General features: G+C 37.0%; 2 protein-coding genes across 10 annotated transcripts in view; both read left to right on the forward strand.

The window, feature by feature from the left end:
- The first annotated feature begins 3,742 nt into the window (after positions 1-3,742).
- LOC135803669 (leucine-rich repeat-containing protein 51-like) lies at positions 3,743-4,528 on the forward strand. Its single transcript, XM_065317342.1, has one exon. It carries the CDS (start codon positions 3,743-3,745, stop codon positions 4,526-4,528), a length of 786 nt encoding a protein of 261 aa, XP_065173414.1.
- A 6,482-nt stretch (positions 4,529-11,010) lies between these two features.
- LOC135804331 (somatostatin receptor type 2-like) overlaps positions 11,011-22,482 on the forward strand; it is a 64,379-nt gene continuing 52,907 nt past the window's right edge. For 4 of the 9 annotated variants that reach the window (XM_065318162.1, XM_065318163.1, XM_065318167.1 and 1 more), the window contains exons 1-2: positions 11,011-11,437; positions 21,346-21,440. The gene's annotated coding sequence lies outside the window, so the exon portion shown is untranslated. Of the gene's footprint in view, positions 11,438-18,458; positions 18,582-21,345; positions 21,445-22,482 lie in introns of those variants that run through there. The other 5 variants (XM_065318164.1, XM_065318165.1, XM_065318166.1 and 2 more) reach the window with 3 other exon arrangements.

Genomic DNA, 22,482 nt, shown 5'->3' on the forward strand with positions numbered 1-22,482 from the left:
TATTGTATCCTATTAAAACTAACTACCTGAAACGAGCGCAAGGATAACTTCTAAGCCGCCAGCCGCTAATAACGCCCTAAAGGTATGCATGCCTGCACATTCATTCCCTGCCGCCCGTCCTCCGACGTCTAGTAAGTGTAGCGCTTGGAACATGAAGCTCTGGGATGAACTCGCCGCCTCCTCCTGGATGTCCTGGGTGTACACGCTTGTACATGCTTCAGTACATTCGTATAATTTTCCACTTGATGTTGGCTCAGCCCGACGCTGCCGATTTGCCGGCGCGGTATTTATACGAGAGGAATGAAGTTAAAATCTGCGCTAGTCTAGCGTGAATATTATTTTAATGCGTCTTTGCGCATTGTTGTGGCTAATTGCTGTCTAACAATGTGTGTCGTCACACCGCACTACCAATTGAACTAAAAACATTTATTTTGTTTTCTGTTTTGGTTCGGAGTTGTTTACTTGCAGTGTGTGTGAACTTTGTTATTTGGTTCTGAATCAGTGCATTCTCGAATCGAATTAATACGATTCCCGTATATGCTTGACTGATGTGCGGTTGATCTCTTCCCCAGAGCGGGTTTAGTAAGAGTTGGCGATGCGAACTACCCGAGTATCAACGATTGTAACGGAAGGGCGTTAAAGCACCCCATTAGCCGATTAAGCGACTTGATCACTTTAATCCGCAGCTCCACCTTTTCCTTTTGTGTCTTGCCATCGGCGTTAGCTATACATTTACACGTGGCGCATCTGATAATTACGATTATGTAGAGAAACACAAGTTTTAGTCAGGTAACTAAGGTTTATCATTAAATAAACACAACATGTGCATGAATTTCCAAAATTTTAATTTATAATCCAAAAACACGTAAAAACGTAATCCATTTTCGAAATTACTATTCGTCCCAAGAAACAATCAAATTAACTAGTTATACAGTTATGTGTTGCTCACGACATAATTTAATAATTTAATTTAAATTCCAACTAGCAATAATCTACTAAACTACAGAGATTCATAAATATCAGCTATAATTCTCACATATTCAACGCTGTGACTATTTAATTAATTAGTTTTTAACTTTTGGAATTATTGCTGCGTCGTTTGTGCTAGATGGGTAAGCATTCGAGCTGCTCTCACTAGTGAAATGCACGATTAGTTGAAAAGTTCCACTTTTACAACGTTAAATAATTAATGTTCTTCCCGTCTGTTGATTTGCTTTCCGCTGAAATTGCGAAATCACATAGTTATAATTACATGAAAAGGTTTCGTTGAAGCACTAAACTCGCTTAATATAATTTAACATTTACTAAATGCAAAACTAAATAGTTCTGTGGAAAATTTTATTTTATTTTATTATCCGCCCACAATAATTGTATTTTATATATGAATAAATTTAAATATTTGAATATATACTTAAATTAGATTTTCTTTTCAACACAAGTCAGGTCGATAAGCAACTGACACCGCCTGACGTGCAGTAGCCACCGGAGAAACCAAACCGACGTTCCCAAAATAGAGAAAGAGAAATTGTAATTGTAATTGTAATTGTAATGTAATTATGGAAACCTGCAAGTGGACTCCTAGATTGCTGGACGACTCAGGCACGACTGAACGTAGCATGGCGCGCCGACCCGCAAAAAAGGGTGGGGGTATGCGTGCCGCCAAGAGAAAGTAGTAGTCAGCGACAGTGCTTGTTGATACTACCTGGATAAACTGGCGTTAGAGGGGTGGGGGGAGGTTAGCAGGACTACCTACTCTCTCGTCATCCTAGAATTACCATGGGGTTGTAAGGGATCCCTAGTATTTTTATAAATTTTCTCTAACGTAGAAAAAGCAAAGAAAAATTTTTCTTTGCTAGCAGGAGAAAAAGTTCTTTACACAGACATTTTCTTATGATTTTAAAAGAGTTAGACACTGTTTTTGGTTCTCGCCGTCTCCTGACAACCAACGACCTCTCGATAATACATTGTTGGACAGAATGTACACCAGCCGAAAGTGCTTGAATTAATGTAGATAAACACACCACGGGTTTTATATGCGAGGGGCGGTTACACGCTCGTAAACTTCTCTTTTTGGTTGGACTCGTTCAAAGTGCACATCTTTACTGTCACTCAACTTCAATTTCAGATACAAAGTGTTATCAAAGTACTAAAAAATTTGCAAGGTTTATCTCAGTGCAAGAATTTATATTATTTATTAAAAAATATAGTTAAAGATAGATAAATATTAATTTTTAACTTATTTTGTTTTCCTGCTATTGTAGCTAACTTGATTCTTGAGGTTGCTTTATGGTTTTCGCCAGTTTGTGTTTGGTAAGGTTACGCCATGCAAGGCCAAACAGGCCTACACCAAGCCCTTGCCGGTTGAGTTCGTGCGCCTCGCTGCTTACACTCTTCCGGCAGTCGTAAAACAGGAGACAATGTTATATTTTGATATTCGCTCTAGTTTATGCACGACGCTGCTAATAAATATCCGCGCGCTCGCGCTAAACAAGCAACGCGCCCGCTAAATGAAATTCTATTAGCAAACCGAACATTAAATTTCCTCCTCAAACACTCACATTCGCGACACGGCGAAAATTCCATAAAGTTTACGACACTTTGTTGCCGATCTATTTATGCCGTACATTAAAAGTTTAACATTATACTTACTGCAGCATCAACAATAGGGCGAAGAAGAGAAGCAACTTTTGGATAACAGATAACGGAAATGATGATTAATACTATCGCTTGCGTTAATTCACTTACTTGCTTCGCCAAGTTGTCCTTAAACGTATTTGTTTAATTTGTTTTAGTTTTAGCGAAACGTTCAAAGACCTTGCCACTTCTTCCAGGATTTTTCTATTTGTTTCGTTTGGACAACCGCTGTCTCCACTGGCTGTTTAGTCCAAGTCGGCGGAACCGGACGGAAGGAAGCAATTTGTTATAGAGAAATAAGTAATGTGTTTGGCAGCAATGTGCGTGCGTGTCGGATCGCAGATAAAGAAACTATAAGCGCAACAATGGAGTGCAAATAAAGAGGATGCCAAAAACGTTGTGATGATAGAGTGGATGGGTGGATAACGCAGCGTGGGAAATGGCGCAAGCCGATGAGACGTTCTCCCCCTAGATATTAATAGTAATTTGCGTGCGGATTCATTGTTTTGGCATGATTTTAGGCAAAGAATCTGTTCGACGTTCATTCCAAATGGATTCGGGTGAGATTTATTGAGCGGCCTATGCCAGCAACAGTCTTTAATTTTGATTCTAGCACTTAAAACTATTCCAGCACTTTGATAACGATGTCAAGGAAGAAAAAAAAAAACACGAAAAACTTTAAAAGCTGTTATAACTTATTATATAATAAGCATAAAAAGTTTGTTTTGATTGACTCCAGAGTATTAATATGCAATGTCTGTTTTTCGTCGATAATGCAGGCCACTAAGTCACGGACTCAAATTTTTTCGATATAATCTTTTGCTCTCATTATGATGCAGCGGATGATCTCAGTCTATTTGTTGTCTAGACTAGATCCAGTAACTTTTTATCAAAATGCGACGGTAGATATCGGCCAAACACGTAGAAAAAGTGCAAACCGAACGTAATGGACAGAATAATTTGCCATAATTTGCTATAAATATGGAAACAAATTCCAGGCATTGCTGTTTTTATTACATAAATTTAGAGAAAGTTTTAATCTGACGCATGTTTTGATTATAAACGTCAATCAATTTTTAAAAAACATTTTTTTACATTTTATCTTACAATGAGTGCTAATAATCTAAAAAATAAAGGCAACGTAAAGAAAAAAGACATGAAACCAAAACCAGCTGAAAAGAGACAAAGGAAACAAGAAGATTGGGTGTTGACGCTTGAAAATGAAGCACTTGCAGCCCAACCAGCTGATTATACATACCAAAAACTTGCAGAATGTACTACAATGCGACCGGAAAATGCACGGATGAATCGACTTGGACTTTTGGAAAAAGGGCCGAATTTACGTTTGATTTCGCGAAGTCTTTGGCTCAATAATAATAGAATCGCCAGTTTAAGAAATATACATGATTTTGTAAATAATACCTTGGAATTTCCAGAATTGCTGGGATTTCTTGATGTTTCCTGCAATGAACTGACTGAAATCCACAACGACTTATTTCGTTTTCCAAATATTACAGTTCTTTACCTGCACGGCAATAAACTATCCGAACCTAAGGATATTTTTGCTCTGCGCAAGCTGAAAAAACTGCAGCATTTGACAATTTATGCAAACCCATGGTGCGAACGCACCGAGTTGGGTAACATGCGCCAATTAGTGGCCTCTTATCTGCCAAGATTAAACAAGTTGGATCATAATCGCTTCACACGTTTAGAACGTGACGCACCGTTATCAACGCATGCTTTGAAAATTTTAAGAGAACTCACGGGAATGCCAGAGGATTGGTTGTTTAAAAAGTTTCCAAAACCAAAGTTGACGCCTGAAATTGAAGAATATTGCAATTTGAAAAAAGCATCTAAAGGAAGTGCTGAAGAAGATAACGAAACGAAAAACTGAATTTAAAAAGAATTTAGAAAAATTGTAAAAAATAAACTTTTGGAAAAACTAGAAGATAAAGATAAACTTGTTGACCACTGTCGTAATATTTTTATCGCTTTGCGTTTTTTGCTTCCAAATTTTTTCACACAGCATAAAAGCATTAAGACTACATAAAGGGAAAAAATGTTATAAGGAAGCAGTGAGTAAGCGAGAAAAGCGAGAAGGTTAAAAGCTATTTCCGTCAACGCGCCGCCCAGAAAAAATAACGGACGGCCCGCACGAGAAATCGACAGGAAAACGAGCTAGCGACTAAGAACAAAACAACTACCACGCATAAATAAAAAAAATACACTTTAACAAAGAAGCGCACAAAACAACGATGCTAAATGCTAAAATATAAAACAAAAACCGGAACGAAAAGTCAAGTGTGCGCACTTAAGGCTCTTTCAGCCTGAAGTATACTCATAAAACATCACTATTTTCATCCTCGGCAAAATAAAATACCATAATTTGTTTCTATCAGACAAAATTTCCGCGTTCAAAATGCGCACGAATGCAATTTCCAGGTGCAATCTATTCGTGAGGATGATTAATGTGTTTGACAATTTGTTTATTTGTATGAAGTAAACTTTACATCCACGCTAAAAGACATTTTACAAGCGATACTCTCATAAAACTTTCCACACACACTCGTAAATCACATCAATCCGCAATTTGTACTTCTTGCAACTTGCGCTGCGGCTTACAGGCGCATTAACTTCATGTTATGCTTATCATGTTTATGCTCCAGTTTTATTTCTCTACGAAACGTCGATATGCTCCTTGATCCGCTCTGTTTATGAGATTTGGGTACTTTTTCGAACTCTCGATGACACTTTGTTCGAGTTTTCCGAGCGTAAAGTGTTTAAACAAACAAAAGCAAATCGTATTAGGTTCCCGTATCATGAATTACGATTACGATTACGTACACTTCACCAGGATATTCTAAGAATACCGCTGTTACTGCATTTTGAAAGTTAATATAAGTTATTGCAAAGAAAGAAATCTTCAAGTACCAATTTGTGATTTAAGAAAAAGTGTATGGATTGTTCTTCAAGTAAACTGGAAATGCAGGCAATTTATTAATGCTGTAATGGAAATTATTTCAGAACTAAGAAATAAAAGATTTTGATGCATTATTCATTGAACGGCTTGATAGGTTTGACCCTTCTTAATATCACATTATGTAAATAATCGAATAATAGTTTAAGTATGCGTCTGGCTGGCAGGACGAAGGATAAACAGTTTAATTGAAATTTAGGTTAAACCTAGTCGGCTGGCAAACACACGCAGGGATGAAGTGCGTAAACTTTGCACCGCTTCGCGCCGCCGCCGACGACAATATCTGAAATCTAATTTTCCGTCGGGGGTGTTGGAAAGCTTCTGGCCGGTTGGCATGCACCGAATTCGCGTTGGGTGTTAAGGGATATTCTATATTTCTACCTCAAGTTCTTATTATTCACGGAATTAGTCACACTGGTATTATTTTACATTTACGCTTAGTCGTTTTAAGCAATTTAAGTTGCAGCTTACATTTAAGCAAAGCGTGGGATAGATAGAAACACAAATAAGATGTAAATTTAAATAACAACACAATTTTAGAAATATTTACTGTTCAGGAATGCAATTAGTATTTGCAGATTGATTGAAATTGTAAAAATATCAAAATGCAAATAAATTCAATTTAATTGAAAAATGTTACTTCGCAATATTTATGCACAAGGTAGTCGTTAGTAGAATTTTTGTCGACGTTATGATTGATTAGAACGTGTATATTTTCAATTTAAATATATACAATGTTATTTAGTAAAAATATTGGTCTGGACTAAATAGACTCGTACCGGAAACCATCTGGGTAATGTTTTCATTTTTTATTACGAGTACACAAATCCTACTGGGCTATTTTCTGCAAAGAAAAAAGTCCCAACGCAGTGCTTACACTGCTTACATTTGCATTTGCATGTGTCAAATTGTTTTTACCATTTTCCACATTCGGATCGTGTAGTTATTCACAGTAATATTGCATCAAAGATTTTTTTTTCAAATGTGAAAGCGAATGAAAGTAAGTTTCTTTTTACTTTGGTTTTTATTAAAGAACTTTGCGGATATTTGATCAGCAAGTCAAGTAATTGAGCCATAGACTGCTGCAAAGGTTGCTAAGTCATAGGAGTAAATTTTTAACCACATCAAAACCTGGTACATTTTTTATGTTCATTCATAAAAATTACAACTTTTCAAGTACTCATGACTAGACATATCATTATAACGTTATTACGTTTTAAAATATTTCGTAGCGAATGAGCAAATTGCCATGGCCTCGACGCACGTTTGTTTTTATTTTATTAATTAACTTTGGTTCAAAGGGAATTTTTTTTGTTCCATACCTACTTTTGTTTTGCTAGATTTTTTAGGTGTTATAAATACAGCTCGCAAAGAGAATGGTAACGAAGTGCGAGCGGTTCTAACCCTATCCAGGTTTATAAAAAATTAAAACCTGGCCCAACGTTAAAAACTGCGAAAAAAAACTAGCAGAACGCCTTCCTTTCGAAAAGTTTTTAGTGCAAAACCGCAGCCCGTGCTACTTTGATGTGGAAAAATAATCTTAGAAAAAATATCACAAAAAATCAAATTACTAAAGCGGCGGCATTGGAAGTTGGTTGAGCTTTGGCTTAAAACTTGCACTTTATAATTAACCTACACGCATAATTAATTGGTTCGCCAAAAGTTGACTTTTAAAAGTTTAGAAAAGCTGCTTTATGGCTTTTTTCGCTTCAACTTGTCGATTTGTGAAGTGGAATTTGCGTTTAAATTTCATAGCATATTGATGTGTCATAGTATCTAATAAAATTAATCGTCTTCTTGATTGGATTCCACAGCAATAAATACAAGACATCGGTTTATTGTAATACAAGTTGAAATAATGTATCATTCCGTATGTGAAGGCGTTGATGGACCCGTTACAAATCCAGGACGACACAGTTAAACATCTTCAGCATGCGTGCATGTCTGTTTCTTGCAGGCGAAGGATCAAGGCAAGTCAGTCACAAAGACTAAGCGAAGAAAATCGTCGAAATCCTGCAATTAATTTTACTACTCAGCAAATACTAGCGGACGCAATTAATCATTTACGTTGCTGGCAGTAGAAGACGACTGCTTTACTTGCCTATCCCTTGATACTAGTGTGGCAAGCAATGTGAAAATGCCGAGTGTGAGCAAGCACAGAACGGATACAATAGCGAGGGCCTTTTGTGATTGAACCTGAAACAACCCGGAGTGATCGTGGCCGAGGCCAGCGCAAAGATTGCGCTTTGCATTATTCACCGCTCACAACGAGACATTTCGGCACATGATTGTTCAAAAGGAATAAATGTGACGCTCGATAGTTGATAACATTCAGCGGACGGATTAAGATACTTTGAGTTTTTTTCTTCATACTGCTGCGCAATGAATTCGTGCCAGAAAAGTAGTGATTGATGAGTGAATTATGAATTGCAGAAAAAAATAACGGACGTTTTTATTAAGGACGTGAGCGGAATTTGATGCGATTTGGGATTTACGCAAATGTTTGTAAATATAAATACAACATCGTACAATGGGTTGATTTATTACTTATGATAATAAACAACATTTCAAGAATATAAATAAATAAAAACATTTGTTAGAAAATAAATATTTTTGTCATGCTTTTGTATACAAGACATTTTATCAAATTATTTTCGTAGGATACGTTGTATTAATGATAATTGGACAAGAAGCAATTAATTAATGTAAATTGTTGTTTTTACATGACAACATATTTCAATTTTCATCGTTTAGTGTGAGTACGAGGTTGGGATAATCACAAAAAGTGCTTCATTGACGATGCTCTTACCTTGAAGCTTTGTATGCGAATATAATTGATATACTCAAAGATGAAACATTGTTGTCTTCATTTTTTATGTTATGCGTATTCATATTATATCATAAAATATAATAATAGTGAGAATGTTCATATTCAGGCTAAATATAAAAAGGTTCTCGTGAATGTACGAAGAAACCATTAGCAAGAGAAATACATTGCTAATTAGAGATTAATGATTGCCGCTTTGTTACTCTGATATCTTTTATTGAGCTACATACGTGTCGAGCAAATTGAAGTGAATAATTACCAACATTTTGCTATATACTTTTTATTATTTCTTTTAAAAGTATGATTCTTTTGTTATTTCAACATTCAATAATGAGACGGCTTACACTTAAATTTTATGTTTTAAAGTCTAGACAGAATTTTTCTTAATAAATTTGAAGACCTAGTCATTAGTTACGGATAAAGTATGAGAATAGTATTCACTTCAAGCACTGAATTATTTTCTACATTTTGACATGATGCCCTGTTTGCATGTTTCCTTCCATATGAAATGACATTGTATTCCAGCTTTCTACAAAATGGAAATTTACGACCTGCCGGGTGTAATGAATCGCATCACCGAAGCCACCGCTCGGTAATAAATTATATCGGACATTCGATAGGCCCGACATATTCACATTATCCACCAACAACAAACAGTACAAAATGTAAAACGTCCACAATGTTTGTGTTTGAGTTTGCGTGTGAATTTCCATACTGTGCTACAACCAATTTTCTTCGACCATTACCACCCACACATCTAGGAGCTTTCTCGAACCATTTCCTTCCATTCCCATAATCGCACAAGACCCGCGCAGGCATCATCAAAAGCAAATTTGCAGCCGATGCGGGAACAGTTCAGTTACCTGTTGAAATATTTCCACGCCGGGCAGGATCGTTCCAACAGTGATTCCGAATGGTGCCCAAATGCAATTTGAGACATCCATGTGCAGTGAAAATGCACGCCGTAACATAACTTGTCATACCGAAACGAATCCGGAATGTAGACTACTGCTAAAATCGAAAGAGAAAAAGGAACATGAGAATCGGGAACGTGTGTAACCACGTACATATTGGAATTTCGAGCTGCTCTTTTGCAAAGAGGGTGCAAATGCGCATCCACTTCGCGTACAAGTATGGAAATGTTTGAGTAACCCATTTACTTTCTGCATTTGCAATGAAAATGCAAACGAGGGCACAGCAATGAGTGTGACTATGCCATATCCGGGTTCCTCATTTGTTTTACTATATTAACCTTTCATAATAGCATTCTTTTTGCGCATAATTTAACGAAAATTATTCCTAATATTACTTTTTATCTCTGCATATAGACACTAAATGGATTATGCGGATATTTGTTCAGCTTATCTTTGTTACGTCATCAAGTTCGGTTTAATCATCTTATCAGCACGTAGCAAATTTTTGCTAGTTTAATATTTACCTACTTTCGTGATTGCTGTAGCAATTATTCATATAGATACAAAATGTTAATTACACATTATTATAATTTCATTAAAAATATAACAAAACATTTTTTTATGTTTATAGGATTGTTATAAATTATCCAACATTTATTTCGCAATAAATTAGGTTAATTAATGTTAATTATTACTTATTAATCCATATAATATGCATTTATATAGTTTAATATTGTTCTACTTTGTTTTAGAGGTTAACAAAGGTTATATTTGACCACTGGCGCCACCTATTGTGTCTATATCTACTCATTTTTTATTTCCGTTTATATTGTGAAAAGTATGAAATTAATTTCTAAAATATGATGATTTTCAACATTTCATTTGCATCATTCGTAACTAATACCATAATGCGTGTCTACGCACAACTTTCGTTCCGTGGCTTTCCGCATATTTATAACGAGCTGCAATGTTTCGTTAATCAATCAATCTGCAATCCAAGTACGATGATTAATGCATTTCCATTTGTTGAGCAAATGTTCCTGTCCCGCATGCAAAATGCAAATGCAAATGTACATATGTGTCAAGCCCTTTTGCATTCACCCAACCGCATGGTTTCCGCAGACTCGCGTGTTATAATTATAAATTACAAATTGTAATGTTCTGTGAATAAATTCGTGTTAATGTTAATGTAAATTTACTATGTAAATCTTTTTAAATATGTAAATTATATTAACATATTTAATTTAATTTTGCGGTTAATTTGAATTTATTGATGGTGAAATCTATAATTATTCGTGCATATTGCCAAGTTCAATCAGTCTCGTCGGCGAAACCAAAACACAATCCCCAAATCGTCTCGCCCACACCCCGTGGGATCCATCCCACTTCGGAGCATCGCTTTTTCTAATCAAATCGACAATCGGCGATGGACTCGCCATCGTTTCGTTTCACTTGTTTCGTCTGCACACACACACAACACACGCATAGATTCACATTACTATCATTTCGGCGTTGCTGTGTGTTTTCCGGCCTCTATAGGCTCAACTTGGTGGAAAGAGTGGCGTGTGGGTATGCCGTGGCGCGCATGCCGTCCACCGCCACCGCTGCCGCCGCCACTGCCGCCGCCGGCTTTCCGCTCTTCGCAGATATCTCTGCGCCGGCGACATTCAGTAACGGCATCGTCGTCGATCGCCCAGCACAGCGTGCGCTTTCCACACCGCCGAATTTTCCGAGCGCCTCGCACGCTCGCTCACTGTTTGGAAAACTAATCGCGCTAATAGTTCTCGACGAGCGCGTTCACCTGTCTAGAACGTCCGCACGCGTTGGCATGGGAAGTTGCGCTCGTTCAACCAAGTTTCTTCCGACACGCCAAAAAATACGAAAATAAAAATCACACACCTGCAACCTGCGCGCTGCGGCGAGGTGGTTGAACGCCAAAACCGCACAGCTTCTACTGAAACGTTAACAACAACAAAAACAAATATAGAACTATTGAAAAGTTTCAACTTGCACGAACTCTAATCACCACTATCGTCTCACCACAGCAGAAAAGAAAAAGTGTTTGTGCACATTGTAAAAATCTAGGTGAGTCTCATCCAAATATTTTAACTTAAATATAATTAGCAAGACTAAAAATATTAAAATTTAAGTTAAAAAAAGCAAAGTCAGATTTTTTATGTTACTTATCGATTTCACAAGTTTTATGTTTACTCGTGTCAGCTTCGTCCGTCGACAACGCGTTACTGTCGCTCACTATAAGTGTCTTCAGCGAAACTTACATAGTTAGAAACATAAATTTCTATTATCGTTGAGCGCCGAATGCGCGCGATGCGGCAAACGCCGTGTGCTCGAGTCGAGAATTTGTGGCGAGCGTTCAAGTCGACTTCAGTTTAGACCGCTTGAAGAGTTGAGTGTTACGTGTACGTTCTAAGTTTCTTTAAGATGGGAGACTCCTCTGTGGAAAGTCTGGCGAGTGTAATGTCGTTAAGACGAGAAAAATGTAGTAGGAGTTGTCGAGGATTCATGGTTCAAGAACTCTCTCATACGTTGATGCAATGAAAACATGTGAAAAATTGTATGAAGTCTAATAGTAGCAAAACACTACCACTTTTTTTATAAAATTTAATTACCTAGCTAAAAAAACTACCAGGAAAAAAATCAAAGAAATATTCTTAAAATATTTGACACTTAAATTTAGTATTTGGTGCTCTAAATGATTTTTGGTTTTAATTACCAACATTTCTAAGTAAACTATATTTCTATAAATACTATCTTCTAGAGTATGCGTCAAGAATCCTAATAGAAAAAATATCTATGGAAATGGAAATGCTCCGGCAAGCATATCAATCAGAAAGTCTTTTTGTAGTTGTAATAGCAATACTCACTGCGGTGGCATGTGACAAATCGGAAAGTTATGCGATGAAAATCGAGCGAACGGAACGTTGACTCCTTGCCTTCACCATAAGGTTGAAAGACGCAAGAGAAGGCAAGCAAATACTCGGCGGGGGCTAATAGAACGTCAAATGATTCAATTACTCTCTTGCCGAAGGAGCAAGGAAGGCCATGGTCGCCGTAGTGCGTTTGCCTTTTCCGTGCCGTTTCGTACCGCTGCCTCCGCGCTATTGAGTGAAAGAAGATTTACTAACTTCGTAGCGGTGGCTGTAGGCTGACACAACGCACGCTAGGAAAACGTAATGGCAGCGGGTAACTTGGAACAGTGTCTAACAATTCGACACATTTGACGATTTAACATCCACGCCTGCGTTTGATCTGCTACGTTTCCACCCAAATTGTATTCATTATCTTCAAATAAATGAAGCAGAAACAAATTTGTTTCAATTTCGATTAGATTTGTTTTGATATGGAATCAACATGTCTATTTTCTGCTGACTGCATCGTCATAGATAGCAGAAAACACACGGCAACAAAATAGAGAAGTAATCAAGCACGGCATGCGTAGATAACACGAATTTATTGAATCGCTTAGCACTCGATGCATTTATCGGTGAGTTATTGGCATGCGGATAATCTGCGCGCACTAAATTTATTCCGTTATCCGAGGAGCGCTCCGTTTCATCCTCGAGTTACTTCAACTTACGTTACGCATTATATTACATAATGTAGCGCTTCACATTCGCATTTATATGCGCCCGCGAACGCAATGGGAAAGGATTTAGTGGCGATATTTCAAAAACTGGTGCAAAGTAGACAGGCGCGAGCAAAAAGACGCAGCATTTACGTGCAGCGTGCAAGTGACGGAAATATTGGACATTTTTGGGAGTCGAATCTAGCGTTGCATTTTTGCGGTTTGGGGGATGGAGAAACGTGATATATATTTAAATTTTATTATCGGTTTTGTGAGAAAATACACACGTACGTTTATGACATTTATGGATTGATTTTGTGCACAGAATATTTGAATATTTTATAAAATATTCTAAAATAACTCCTAGCGCCCTCTTGCAGGATAAAATTTAAATATTTGTTACTCTAACCTCACAAATTAACAATTTTAGGGTTACCAATGTGGTTTTATGGTTGCCTACCTTATTTTAATGTTGCGTGTTCAAGAATCATCAATTTCTTTCTTTTTAGTTTAGAAAATAATGCAAAAATAGCGATTTTTCTTAAAAAATTGAAAAAATAGGTTTTTTTGCTTCCTATTCGCTTAAAAAAGCTAAAGTAATGCTGTGGCCAAAAATTACGCCGGCCGTAACGACAGACGGATGTGAATCATTTGCATAGTAACGATGGATACACATTCAGGCACTCAGATCGAAACTACAAAACATATAATAAAAAAATATATATATTTCGACCGAAATATACGAAATGCGTAAATTCTAAAATTACTTTTACAAGTTACTATGGCTGGCATAGTAAAAATATTATTATCATCATGAATGTGGCTAAAATTTTTGTTGACAGGCATAATCTTTATTGGTTTGATAAATGTCAAGGTTATAAACATAAGTAATCATTTCTTAATGAAGCATTTCTTGTACAATTGTAGCAAATATAAGATAATTAATTTTTATCGTATCTATTTTCGCCCCCCACACAACTAATTCGATTCAATCTGTCGCTGGACGCCGTGAAGATGCTGGGAGTCGAAGTCGAATGAAATTACACTTTGCTAGGCTCGACGGCATTCCATTTTCGTTTAGTTTTCCGTATTGTTTACTCGGTCATTATTCCGTCCACAATACTTCTTTCTCTGCGAGCGTTTCGTTCGTTTTTTCTTCTCTTCTTTTTTCGTCCTATTTGAGCGCGAGCGCTATGTGCGCCTGCTTTTTCATTTGCTCACAAACAGTGTCAGCTTCTCGTTGTTGTACCGGTGTCTATAGATCCTTGGCTTCATTGAGTTTTTCTCCAGACAGACATAATAAAGAAGAGGAGAAACCGCACGAGCGCAGCGCTGCCACATTATTATTGTTGCTACACCCATACGACACCATCGCCGGCAGTGAGCAAGAAAAATACAAGCACCCGAACGAAACGCTGTGAATGCGCAGAATTAGTAACTGGGCAAAAAGCACGCCGAGGCATATTCCCGTGCGTCGGGTTGAGTAACAAATGAAAATGAAAGAAATGAAGACAGTCGTTATGCGCGCGCGGGCTTTTCGGCTGTCATTCAAGCACTCGTCGGTTTGCTGCTGGGGCTGAGCTGAGGGTAAATAAGCAAAATAAACTGGCGCGGCGTTAGATTCATCTACTTATCGACAAGAAGCCGTGGTACGAATGTACGAAATGGCCAGCAATTTGGCTGTGGAAAATGGGAGGACGCACGGTCTTGAAAACAAAACTAGTCGGACGAAACAAATTGCAATCGTGATTGCAAAAAGCGTCTGCGGGCGTTTTAGTAGCAGAAGTAGAAGTTTTTCGTATGTGGCAAAATATAAATTAAGTATTTTACGGGTTTCCTCAAGTAAAATAAATGAATTTGATACAGTTCAGTTTAATTAGTATTTTGTGTGTGAATGTGTAATTGATGCAAGGGGAATTGAAATTGAGCGTTTTGGAATTGAGGTTTTGAGTTGTGTTTAGAAATTTTGGTTTGCTTGCTAATGAGCTGCCAAACTTGAATAGTATACTAATTACCGTTACGATTATTGGTATGTTATATGTGAATCGCATACTGATTTTCCATTACGAAATGCACGACGTATATATATTGTGTGTTAATTGCCCTCTGCTCTGAAATGAATTGAATAATAATGCCTGTTTGAAATGCCTATCGATTTTGCACTTGTCGAATATTCTGCTGTTTTTGTTTCGGTGTGAGAACCACGTTTTACTACCGGCAGTATAATTCAGCAAGTCCACTCTTGCCCTGACGTTTTATTTTATTTATTTTTCAATGTTTGCCTGGACTTTACTTACGCTTTTCGCTGTTTCATCGCTTGAAAATCTTTACACGAGTAGTGAGGCTGTACCGTCACGAATTTGAACCTGTATAAAATGAAACGAAGTGATTTGTTATCCGAGTTGTCCAGTGGTCGTACGACGTGTCGCAACGACCCGACTGCCGACGTGAATCCCACTAAATTCCGCCCTCAAACCGACATCTTCAGACACGCTCTTTCCTTTGCTCTTTCTCCAGCCGAGCGACATTAGAAGCACCATCTTCGTGATAGTGTGTGTCAGTGTATTGTCTGAAAACAAGCAACACGAAAAGTACTAGTCATGACGATACACTCTGGAATCTAGCTGGTAACATGGGTTGGATCAGTGCGTTTGGGGTCGATGTTCGCGTTGCGTGGCGAATGCGTGCACCCGACATGATAAACCATCGAAATGGGTCACGGTGTCACGTGCCCTCTTCGCGTGCGTTCCGAAAACATTAGTTTTGTTTGAATGGTAATATCCTTTGACATGTTTCTTTTTCCACAACAAATACCCATCACATTAACCGCCACCTTTTAAAATCTAGGTTTTACATCATAAAACTTTTATTATGTCCGTTTTCACATTTTAGTAGTTTTCAAGTGTGCAGATTTAGTTTGGTGTACAAACATGTCAGGAAAATGCAGTACAATGTCAGTTGAAAATGTTTGCAACAAATTTCACACTAGAAAAACTTCACTTTGATAGAGTACCACCAAGCATGACGACAGTTTTGCAAAAGTAGTCGTGATTTTCACATTTTCCACTCGCCGAGTCGTAAACCATCATTCGGGTACTGGGGTTCTTAGTAATAATGCAACTATGGGAGCGTGAGCATACAAAAGGGCACAGCGTTTATTCAAAACTATTCAACCCACTTCCGTGCCCTTAGACTTGGCCGGAAATCGTCGTCCCATGCTTAGTTTGCATACATAAGAATAAACGCGGCCAACTTTTCAACGCTGTTTGCCATTCATTGCAATGTTTTTTCAAGTTCACGTCATTTCCGTTTCGCTCAGCTTGCATTTTCTTCATCATGTAAGTAGGTAGTTGTGATGGCTATTTGTTCCAGTTACGTTGGGGTCGGCCAACGCCGAAAATAGAACTAGGGTGGTGTGTTTCGCCTGTAATTTAGCTTCCTTCTCGCCGGCATAAAATTTGCATTCTTTAATAACGTAAAACTTCATTCTTATCTAATATATTCTCGCACATTTCTTGCGTGTGCATTTTATTTGTTTACCGGCAGCCATTGTTCGGACAACATTTGCAAATTGAAAAATATTCCGGCATGGAAATTAAGTGAGCTTTATAACGAAAGCACAGTGAGCAAGGAATATGAGGTTTCAGTTTGAACAGTGTTTTTTTTTTGCATTTTTTATTTACACAACCTCAATATATCGCGCTTCACGACGTCCAACCTTGAAAATTTAATATCCGTTCTATGAAACAAAAATGTATGAGCGCAATAATCGTCTGCAAATTGGTTTGCACATTTTTTTACACTCAAAAAAAAAAGGAAAAGGAAAAATTAAATTGAATTGTGTCTCGATTGGTTTAGTTACGACCCAGAAATTATCATCGCTGTCAACTTTTTTCGCCAACATTTATTTTATCGTTCGGCGTCTAGTAAAAACTTTTGAGTGGTGATTTCATGGGGCAAATTTAGGTTATTGTCGAGTGACGCTCGCGACGATTTAAATACGGCCTACACACGCGCTTCCAACGAGGAAGGCAACAAAAAAACATAAAAATAAAACATAATAAAACGCTGGAATAAAGTCGCCGCCAAAGTTCGAGTGAGAAACAGTGCGGCTTGACTTCAGACATAAAAATAGTTTGATTTGCTTGTTTTGCAACGCACGTTCTTGTCAACCGAGGAAAAAATTCCGAGCGTCCCCATGCACGTAGGAAAAACATGTTTATCACGGATGCGCCCGCCATAAACCAGCTTCTTGAAGTGGCGAGGAGCACGCAGATCTGCACTTGATTTGTTTATGTATAAACTCACAAAATTATACTGCGCGCAGGCGCGGATGCATAAAATGACGTACAATATAACATAACCTAACTTAACCAAACATTTTTCGTTGCTTCTTTGTCATTTAATATGATTTTTGTAGTCTTGCTCAATTTTGGCTCACATTATTGCATTCTACAAGTTAATCTCCGTTGAAATTTTATTTTTATTCCCTGGAAAACTAGATAATGGCATTTCTTGCGCTTGCTGTCTGATCCCTGATCTTCATACAAGAGCGAAATCTTTTGTTCGACGTCTGCCAAGAGTGTTCGAGTTTTAAGGTGTCGGCATCCAACGAGAGCTAAACAAATAAACAAACAGGCAAACTGAAATAATATGAATAAATTGGATGCGAATATGCGTCAACCGAAGCATTCGGAAATGATATTTTCCGAAAAATGCAAAGCCTTTATTTATTTTTATAGCAATTTAATAAATTCTATTGAAATGTGAAATAAGATGAAAATAATGATAACATATTTATTTATTTATTGCTCTTACTTACTTTCGAGAATTCCGTTTGTATAAATATGTATCTAATGTAAATTTGAGTTTGAGCGCCAAGTGAAGAAGGAAAATGTATAAAACATGAACGCAAAGCATCGGAATGAAGCTAAATGTTGCAAAATGCTGTCGCATCTTCTTATATTAAATAGCCAATTTATTTCGTTTTTTTTTTGCGCTGCGTGCTTATGTATTCGGCGACTCATTCATCTTCGTCTTTTCTGTATACATTATGTATCTACATTTTGTCTTTGCGTATGTATTCGTTCGGCTGTGTCCTGAAGCTTGTCGAAATGACAAAGTTTGAAGGAAAATAAGGCGGCAAATTGAAAGAAATTGAATATATAAAGTAACGCTATAGGCTCGCGTGTCCTTTGCACAATGCGCGACGCCAAACAGAACGGAGAAATACACAAAAGACGTTTAGAAACTCGTTTGCAGAAATATTGCGAATTCGCTCAACAACAGCACAAAAAAACAACAAATGGGAATGAAAATGGAAAATAATATATTGTAATGGGCCATTATTAAAATCTAAACTATTTATTTCATACGTACCTACATTGTATGGCAATATTTCAGTATTTTAATATAAGATTTTTGAATTAAGAATTGTTGTTGTCAAACAGGTTCTTATCAAAAATGCAATCGTGCGAACCGCCGAATATGCCGTTGACGCTGCACGTAGTCAGTCTTGCCGTGCATAGGTTGCCGTGCGTATCGTGGCGTGCGTCTTCTTTTTAACTTTTAATTTGGTGAATTGTGTTGTGTTCCATAGACAATCCATGCCATTTAGTGGTAATTAGAGGATGCTGTGTTTGGGTAAGCGTTATATCTATTTGTTAGTTAGTTGTTTCATTATAGAAGTCGGTTTGACAATGTATTTAACAAGCATAGAGCAATCGCAGCCATGCACTCTACACCGCTCGCGACTGCTGACGCTGCACGCAGTTTTATCTGCTTTATCGCAGATTATATTTCGCGTATAACCGCTCGTCGTATTTCATACGATAGAGATGTTTGAAATCGCATTTTATGCAGTCAGGAATCAAAGTTTTTAGTTTTTAATTCCACCTTTGACGCGCATGAGCACTTCAGTCGCGGATAGAGCTTCCCAAATTTGCCACGGCGGCGCTGGCATCGCCTTTGTCTTATGAAATCATGCGCCGTCAGTCAAACCTACTTCCATGTATTTACAACCTCACATTTCCTAGTGGATGTCGAAAAAAATGTGGTGTTTATTTACACAGTCTATATTAATTGAAATAACGGGTAGTACAATCACAAGTAGGCTGTTTAAAACAAAGTAAGTTTCTTTTGTTAAATAAGCTCGCAGTTCGCGTCGAAATTAATATTAACGGTTCACTTGCTTGGGGTTGGAGCGGTCTTTGTCGTTTTTGTGTGTACATATGCTGAGCTCCTCTGGAGTCTGGCTCGTCCTTTTCTTTTCGCCAGTCACCCGTTCGCCCGACGCGAATCTGGCATGTTTCGCTTCACAGCTCCACAAATAATCACATTATTCGCGCTCGGGTAGCTTTGGTTCATATGCGTGCGCGTGAAAAATGTGCTGCCAGGTTGCGGGCTTCGAGACGTTATTAGATATTTTCAGATTTGAATCGATGCGTGCGGTCGAAATGTTCCAGACTTTGTCTCGTTCGCCAACCGATTCTAATTCATATTCCACGCGTACTCTCGGGCTGAAAATGAGATTTTAAAACATTCACATTTGTCGAGATGGAATAGCTGTTAGAGCCCACATTGATACATGAACGCCATCTATCGAATATCAGCCTACAGGGTTTTAAAATTTAAAAGTTATTTGATTTTATTTATTTATTGATATGTAAACGAAAATTAATAACCAGATATTTATTAAAATACACAAATATCTAGTCATATTAATTAAAATATATATTTTATATTTATATTTTTATTTGATATGTCTTTTTTATTTTACGCGGTAAACAAAAATAAAATTTATGGAAATATAGACAAATATATGCAGCTATAACATTTTTTTATCGAATTGAAGATACGTGCACCTGGTAGGTTTTTAACCGAAGTTTAAACGAACAAAATTCACCATCTGCAGCAACATTTCTTTTTATTGAATGAAACACATCGAATTTGCGTTCCAATTCGAGGAGCAAATTTGAACGCTCGGGAAAAATCAGCGATGCGCAAATACGAAACGAAATATTCATATATTTACTCATCGCGTTTGCAAACATGTGAATATTAGGGCGTTGGGCGTATTGAGAACCTCGGATGTAGCAACAGCTATACGAGTACGGCAAGATGGCGAAGCGGAAACCCCGAATTGTACCTACTGTCATTCAAACAGCGTATTATTTGCTGCATTTACTGAGCATTTGCACAATATTCGAATTGAACTCACAATGACGTTCAAGTGGAAATCACACTTCAAGGGGCAGAAAATACCAAGCCAAGCAAATAAATTTGAGAGAAATTAAAATTATTTGTTTCTATTTGATGTTATTTGCAGCACAGAATAAAAAATAATTAAAAATTTAAAGGTTTCGTGTTTTATAAATATTTTCGTTTTATTTTTGGGTGTAAAGTTGAACATTTCATAATTAAAACATGAATATTTGTTCGGATGCCAAATGTGAATCGAAACAAAACGTTTCGTTTTCTCCCAGATTCAAGCAGAGCTGTGAAAGCTTTTATTCTTTGTGAGAATGTTTCGCCAACCGCAATTTGCAGTTAGCAAATGTTTGCACGGATGGCTGCTCACTTTACGAGTCGCCACGAAACGAAATTCCTGCTGGACAAAATTTAAATACCAATGAGGAACATATGGAAAAATGAATTAGCATATTTTTTTAATTGTTACATTTTATATTAGTATGTTTATATAGCACAAAGCTGTATGTTAGGTATATCAGTACAAAAATTTAATTATAATGCTTTCTAAACGTCAAAAAGGCCAAGGAAGTACTTTTACATATAAATTTCTGGAAAATAAACAAAAAATATTAAAAAAAAAACACTGCAGAAAAATACAACTGCAAAGAAATCCTTAAAATCTTGACATTGTGTTTATGATGTTTTAAGATGTGCATTTGACAGAATTTCATTTTCTTTTCACGTGGAGATTGAATACGTACCAATTCACAAATTCTGCAGCGTACATAAGGTACGAATTTCATTGCGTTGAGATATATTCACAAGCTTGTCGTGCAAAAGTCGAACTTTTTGTTGCTTTTTGATCAGCTCTGCTACACAGCATTGAGCTACACAGGCGTGTAATAACTTTTCATCGGATTGCGTTGTCGGGCTGTCGGAATAGTAAAAAAATCTTTTATGTGTTACATAGTGGTGATAGATGGTGTGTTATAATCAGTTCAAAGTTACGCGCTACTGAAAAAACGCAGAAATAGAACGAATAAATAAAAGTTTTTATTATATTAGAACGAAATAATTATGTAACAATGTAAAAAATTATATCTATGCATTCAAAAACAGGCAGCTGTATGTTATCTGCAGCAAATTGCGGATATCATGTATCTCACAATATCTTTTCCGATTTCCGGTTATTTATTGCCAATAATTTCTGTTTTAGATTCAATACGCAACGAAGAGTACATCAATTTCGACCAGTCTGCTTCCAGCATACGTACCGGGGAAAAAATCCACATCCATTCGATAGAAAGAGAGGTAGGTCAGTATTTCTTTCGTTTCTCATATTCTGCTTCATTCAACCCGGTTCATTCGATTTACTCGCCCGAAATTGGCAAATAAAATTATTCTAACTGTACTATTATTTGCCTTTCGTTACTATTGGCAAAAATTATCATAATTGTGTTTATTTGTTGTTTATCAGAATAATTCGTTAGATTTATTTCAAAATAAATATTACGTGCATGATTTATATTCACGTAAATTTTGCTGAAACTAAATCTTTCTGTTTGGTATCATTTGTCGAAATGATTTCGTGTTATGTTGTTATATTTGTTGCGAAATTTGCGACATTGATATCGGACAGTGTTGATGATGGAATTATTCTATAACTCCATTTCGTATTGAAATTGCATGCAACGCCTACGTATATTTGCTTTCATAGATGGATCAAATCAAGCAGGTGCCCGGCGCAGTCGCCATTGCACAATGCGTCATTCGAACTGATTTATTTTGTCAACAAGTTTCTGTACTAGGGTTCTTTGTATGTAGCATATTGCAAATTATCAAAACTATGAAGAGTTGTTAAAATTTTCATCTCCAACAGACTTGAAAATTTACAGTTAAATGTAAAATTATTTTTTATTGTTTAATGTTGGTGTAAATATTCCGAACATGGTTGATTTTATTTATTATTCCACTAGCAGAAAGCTTAAAATATGTTTAAAACACTTAGTATAAATTACGTGTTAGATCTTTGCATAGAACTTGATTAAATTTGACATCTTTACGAGCGTAGGATGTCCCATATACATGTCAACAAACACCAAATTATGTATCGATAACAAGGTAATAAGCTTGATGTGGCACTCGAAAAGAGTCAGAAATACAAGCTGGACGGGCGCCTACGACTCACACGCCCGCAAACATAGAAACAGAAACTTGGAAATGTTGGAAGATTGAAAGCCACGTAACCTAGCAGGACGCATAAAGTCGACGCCGTCACTGCAGACGCGTAGACGAGATATAGCCGTAGAGATAAAAAAAAACACTTCTAGGAGTTCTCTAAGAGTAAAAGCGA

Source organism: Atheta coriaria, unplaced genomic scaffold (genome assembly GCF_025399875.1).
Source record: "Atheta coriaria isolate IRGN ID8LTWV9N9 unplaced genomic scaffold, Caltech_Dcor_3.1 hic_scaffold_3_pilon, whole genome shotgun sequence".
Lineage (NCBI taxonomy): Eukaryota > Metazoa > Arthropoda > Insecta > Coleoptera > Staphylinidae > Dalotia > Dalotia coriaria.